This window comes from Eriocheir sinensis, chromosome 22 (assembly GCF_024679095.1).
Source record: "Eriocheir sinensis breed Jianghai 21 chromosome 22, ASM2467909v1, whole genome shotgun sequence".
Classification (NCBI taxonomy): Eukaryota; Metazoa; Arthropoda; class Malacostraca; order Decapoda; family Varunidae; genus Eriocheir; species Eriocheir sinensis.
Window position 1 is genome coordinate 18,765,310 of NC_066530.1, and position 6,000 is coordinate 18,771,309.

At 47.6% G+C, this 6,000-nt stretch overlaps 1 protein-coding gene across 9 annotated transcripts in view; it reads left to right on the top strand.

Annotated features, from left to right (window-relative positions):
• LOC127002195 (homeobox protein prospero-like) overlaps positions 1-6,000 on the top strand; it is a 233,811-nt gene that overhangs the window by 47,090 nt on the left and 180,721 nt on the right. For all 9 annotated transcript variants that reach the window (XM_050867885.1, XM_050867886.1, XM_050867887.1 and 6 more), the window contains exon 2: positions 1,558-1,663. In XM_050867885.1, coding sequence (XP_050723842.1) covers positions 1,558-1,663 — 106 coding nt within the window. The remainder of the gene's footprint in view (positions 1-1,557; positions 1,664-6,000) is intronic.

The following is a 6,000-nucleotide window of genomic DNA, read 5'->3' on the forward strand; positions in this document are numbered from 1 at the left end:
AAGTGCTGAAGTAACTGTTTTCTCTGAGGAGTGTACTGGTACTGGTGGTGGTGGTGGTGGTGGGGAGGGGGGGGGGAGCGGGTCTTAGCAGGAGGGGGAAAGAGGGAAGGAGAGGAGAGGTCTGAGGTGAACATCTGCCACCAGCCTCCTCCTCCTCTTCCTCTCCTCCTCCTCCGGCTACTACTTCTCTTCCTCCTCCTCCGCGTCTAATGCTGTTGCTGCTGTTGTTACTCTTAATAATAATAATAATAATAATAATAATAATAATAATAATAATAGCAATAAAAATAATAATAAGGTTACTTCTGCTGATACTACTACTACTACTACTACTACTACTACTACTACTGCTACTATTGCTACTACTACTACTACTACTACTACTACTACTACTACTACTTTATCATTACTATTACTATTATCATTTATCATCATTATTATTTCCATCATATTAGTTCAGATCTATTATAATTTAGTTTTAGTTTTCTATTTATATTAAGTATCTATTTACCTGTATCTGTCTACCTGTGTGTCTATCTCTCCTTCCTTTCTTTCTCTTTAACACATGATCGCCGTCACTAAGATCCCAGCAACACTCTTTCCCGCGTCCCGTAAGGTGCTCGCAGCCTCCTCACCTTCCCTCCAGTGAGCCGCGGCGGGCCCGGCGGCGCCTCATATGGCAGCAGGACGCGCGTTACCACGTGCCAACCGACCAGCTGCCACGGGCGTCGTCGACTCATCCGTTTCTCCTTCTCCTGGATGGCTCGTGATCTCTATATAGGACGTGGATGAGGATGCGTTACTCTGGTTATCTGGGTTGCTTTTCCTTACTATCTTATTCCTCAAAGGGCGTCGTAGTTGTTCTGAGTCTCGGTTACGTAAATATAGACGGTAACGGACGCCAAGTCGCCGCCATCTGCCAACTCGAACGCGCCCAAGATTGGATCTCACAGTTGTCTTGATTTCGCCTTGATAACATCTGCCCGAACACTGATTATTACCGCGTCCTCAGCGTTGAGTCCGCCGGTCCTGCACGCCGAGGTCCTTAGCGCTATAGTGGCGGGAGAGGTGATGCTTCGAAAGGCCTGGGATGCTTGGGATGGGTGGGGCGGGGCGGGGCGGGTGGGTAGCTGTGTGTGTGTGTGTGGTGAAGGTCCTTTGGTCATTTTAGGCGAGGTGGTCAGTGTCTGTTTGTGGTTATCAATATTATCTTTACTGCTTCGTGTATATCTCTCTCTCCCTCACTCTCCCTCTCTCGCTCTCTCTCTCTCTCTGTCCCTTACTCACTCACACACACAAACACACACACACACACACACACACACACACGAGTCTAGGTCAGTGGGTTCAAATGAGTGTTCTTATATAGACTACGAGTGAGTGTTATAATGCGTGAGGTTACTGACTAACTGAAACGTATGATATGACTCTTCTTCCTCTTCCTCCTCCTCCTCCTCCTCCTCCTCCTCCCTTCTCTTCTCTAATCCACCTTTACCACAGCGCGGCACGTGACTTCCCTGTTAGTATATTTTTTCACCCCTCCTCCCCTCCTCGCAGATGCACGCCCCGCCGCCGCCGCCGTCACCACCTCCACCACCACCACCACCACCTCCACCACCTCAACCACCACCACCACCACCACCTCCAGTCTCCATATTTCATAGTTAGTGTTTTTTCCTCTTTCATGTTAATTATCACTGGTTGTTGTTGTTGTTGTTTTTTGTTGTTTTTTTGGCCGTTCGATGTTTCACGTAATACACACACACACACACACACACACACACACACACACACACACACACACACACACACACACACACACACACACACACACACACACACGCCTTGACCCAAAAAAACAAACACGAAAAACATTGATAACAAAAAAAAACATCAGGAGAGAGAGAGAGAGAGAGAGAGAGAGAGAGAGAGAGAGAGAGAGAGAGAGAGAGAGAGAGAGAGAGAGAGAGACTATGTGTGGTGGTCCTCCAATGCTCCTCCTGTCCTCCTCCTCCTCCTCCTCCTCCTCCCTTTGTATCCTGCCATTATATCCTGCAGTATTGTCTCCCGCCTCGCTGTTTCCACTCCTATCAGACCTTCGCCCCTTCCCCCTTTCAAGCGGAGGAGATAAAAGAACAGCTCATAAGGGAAGGGGACGAACGTAAAGAGAAGAATGGGGAAGCAGAGAGAGCTGGAGGAGGGAGGCGAGAGGAGGGAGTAATGGAGAGAGAAAGAGAGAGAGAGAGGGAAATAAGAGGAGGAGAAGGAAAGGGTTGGGCATCATAGGAGTTGGAGGAAAGAGGAAAGAGAAAGGGAGGAGGGGAAACTAAAGGAAGGATGGAGTGTGTAAGCTGGAGGAGGGAGGAAAGAGGAGGGAAAGAGAGAAAGAGGGAAACCAGGAGAGAAGAGTCGGGCATTTCAGGAGTTGGAGGAAAGAGAAAGGGATGGATTGTTTAAGTTAAGAAGGAGGGAAAAGGAGGAAGAGAGAGAGTAAAAAGGAAGCGAGGAGAAAGAAAGGGATGGAAGGGGAAAGAGAAAGGGGGGGAGGGAAAACTAGAGAGAAAGGAGGGAAGGAGAGAGAGAGAGGGAGAGAAGGAAAAGGATAACGTGTGTAGGAAAGCTGGGAAAGGAGGTTAGAGGTAAGTGAAGAGGGGAAAAGTAGGAAAGGGAAGATAAGGGAAGGAAAGGAAGGGTAGGGAGAGGAGGTTAAAGGGAAGTGAAGAGGGGAGATGAGGGGAAAGGGAAGGGAAGAAAAGGTAGGGAAAGGAGGTTAGAGGGAAGTGAAGAGGGGAAAGGAAAGGGAAGGAAGGGTAGGGAAAGGAGGTTAGAGGGAAGTGAAGAGGGGAGATGAGGGGAAAGGGAAGGGAAGGAAGGGTAGGGAAAGGAGGTTAGAGGGGAGTAAAGAGGGGAGATGAGGGGAAAGGTAGGGAAAGGAGGTTAGAGATAAGTGCAAAGGGGAGATGAGAGAAAAGGAAGGGAAGGAAGGGTAGGGAAAGGAGGTTAGAGGGAAGTGAAGAGGGGAGATGAGGGGAAAGGAAGAGAAGATAGGGAAGGAAGGGGAAAGAAGGGAGAGATAGAATCGGCACCAGGTATAGAGATTTCAACGTAGCGTGTGCCAGATAGAGGGACCCGCCACCACCATCATCACCATCATCACCACTTGCCACGTGAAGCAGCTGGTGTGTGTGTGTGTGTGTGTGTGTGTGTGTGTGTGTGTGTGTGTGTGTGTGCACCCTTTCCATGCTAAACTGGGCATCATTTTTACCTCCCCTTCTCCCTTTCCCTTCCCTCCAGCCCCTCACGTGTCCCTCTTGTTCTTCTCTCCCTCCTCCTCCTCCTCCCCCCTACCCCCCCCTCGAGCTAGCGGGCAACACCTTTCCTCCCTCGGCAAGTGCGCGCGCCGCCGGCTGTTGTATGAATCCCAACGCTGACCACCACCTGCCCGTGTGTGTGTGTGTGTGTGTGTGTGTGTGTGTGTGTGTGTTTATGGTTATTGGGTTGATTTTTGGGTTGATGTGTTATCCTTCTTCTTTTTTATCTCATTTTTATCTTTCTTTCTTTCCTTTTCTTCTTTTTTTTCTTCTTTTTATTTTTTTATTATGCGATTTTTTACTACTACTTCTACTACTACTACTACTACTACTACTACTACTACTACTACTACTACTACTACTACCTCTCTCTCTCTGCAACTGCTTATCAGACTCTCCCTCCATCTCCCTCTCTCCCTCTCCCTCTCCCTCTCTCTCCCTCTCCCTCCCTCCCTCCCAACACTTATAAGAGAGGGCCAGGTGTTGTTCTCCCTCCTCCCTCTCTCCCTTCCTCTCTCCCTCCCCCTCCCTCCACCTTCCCTTCCTCCCTCCCGGCTATTCCTATTCTTCTTTAGTATTCCCAGTTCCTTGTTCCGGATTTGGAGGGACACCTGGAGGCATTGAATCTCTCCCTCTCTCCCTCCCTCCTTCTCTCCCTCCCTCTCTCTCTCTCTCTCTCTCCCTCCCTCTCTTATTCCTCCTCCTTGCGCCATTCCTTTTTGTTCCCATTCCCGTTCTCAGCATCACCTGGCGCGGGAGAGAGAGAGAGAGAGAGAGAGAGAGAGAGAGAGAGAGAGAGAGAGAGAGAGAGAGAGAGAGAGAGAGAGAGAGAGAGAGAGAGAGAGAGAGAGAGAGAGAGAGAGAGAGAGAGAGAGAGAGAGAGAGAGAGACAAGGGAGAGGAAAAGGGAAACCAAGGGACGGGCTGGAAGGGAAGTAGAAAGGAAGGAAGGAAAAGGGAAAAAAAGAGAGAAGTAGGAAAGTTACATGACTAAGAGAAGAGAAACGACTGAGGAAAGAAATGTGAAAGGAAACAAGAGGGAAACTAAGATAATGGAAAGTAGGAGAAGGGAAAGGGAAGATAAAAAGTCGAAAGTAGGAACGATAATTGAAAGGGAACAGGAAAGAATTGAAGAGGAAAAGAACACTGATAAGAATATGGGAAAATAAAGAAAGGGAGGGGAAGGAGCAGAAGGGGAAAGTGAGTAAAGTAAAATAGATGAAAAAAAGAAAGAAAGAGAGGAAGGAAGGATAGGGAAGGAAAGAGGAAAGGAAAAACAAGGAGAGGAAAGGAGAGCACGAATCGGATGGATATAAAAAAGAAAGGAAAGGAAGAAACAGTAAAGGTATGAAGGAAGGAGAGGAAAGGAAAGGGAAGAGGAAAGGGAAAACAAAGGAGGAAGGGAAAGTATTAGGCCTGCAGCTGATGATTATGATGATGATTGTTATGTCAAGTCGACGGTCCACGTAATCACAGTGTCCCTCTCTCCCTCCCTCCCTCCCGGCGAGACCCTGGAGAGAAGGCAGACGGAGGGAGGGAAAGAGACAAAGAGAGAGAGAGAAAGGGAGAGAGACGTAGAAAAAGTGCGCACGCTTCTACCCCTCCCCCTTTCTCTCTCCCTTTCTCTCGCTCTCTTTCTCTCTTTCTCCCCCACCTGCCTTCCCTTTCACTCTCTTTTTGATTCTCCTTTTATCAACTCCCTTTCCTCTCCCTATCTTCATCATTCCTTTCCTTCTTCTTCCTTATTCGCAAGCTTCCACCCTTTCTCTTTTTTCTCTCTCTTTCTCTCTTTCCTCAGCTACCTGCCTCCCTTTTCGCTCTCTTTCATTTCCCTTTTCATCTTCTCCCTCTCCTCCTTCTCTCTTCTTTTCCTCTCCTCTCCATTTCCCATTATTCTTTTCTCTCTCCTCTTTCCTAACTCTGTCAATCCCTTTCCCTTCCATCTCCCTTTCATCTTCTCCCTCCTCTTTTTCTCTCTTCCTTTTTTCTCCTCCCCACTCTTCCTCATTCCTTGCACTCTCCTTTCCTGTTCCAATACACAGTGGGAATCTATAGGGAGCCTTCAGCAGGGAGTGGCGTGAGTGGCATTCCCGAGACTCAGGAATAGGCAGGAATTTCAACGGGTGCGGAAATAATGAGTGCGTGCGGGTGGGAGTCGTTTCTGCCTGCTCGGTTTTAGGAAGGATAGATCTTGTCTGTCGGGTTGTGGGTGAAGTGACTGGAAGGTTGAGGAAGGTATTATATGTTTTTGAGGTTTGTTATCGTTTGTGTGGATGTTCTGAGGACTTGGTTAGAGGTTTTTAAGGGAAGGTGTTTAAAATGTGTTTGAGTGATGTTATAGTCAAGAGTGAAGACTAATCGTGTGTGTGTGTGTGTGTGTGTGTGTGTGTGTGTGTGTGTGTGTGTGTGTGTGTGTGTGTGTGAGTGAGTCAGATAGATGATAAATAGATAGATAGAGAGGAAGTATATCGTTTTGTGTGACCAGTTTCCTCTCTGCATTGCTTTAAGGAAAATGTGAGAATTGAAGGGAAAGTGAAAATGCATGTAGAGAAGTAGGTTGAAAGAAATTGAAAAACCGGGAAAGAAAGGAAAGGAAGAAATTGGAACAGAGAGGAGTAAAGCAGAAATAGAGATTGGGGTAGAAAGAATAACAAAAACATGGAAAAGAAACTAAAGAGAAAGAGGAGAGA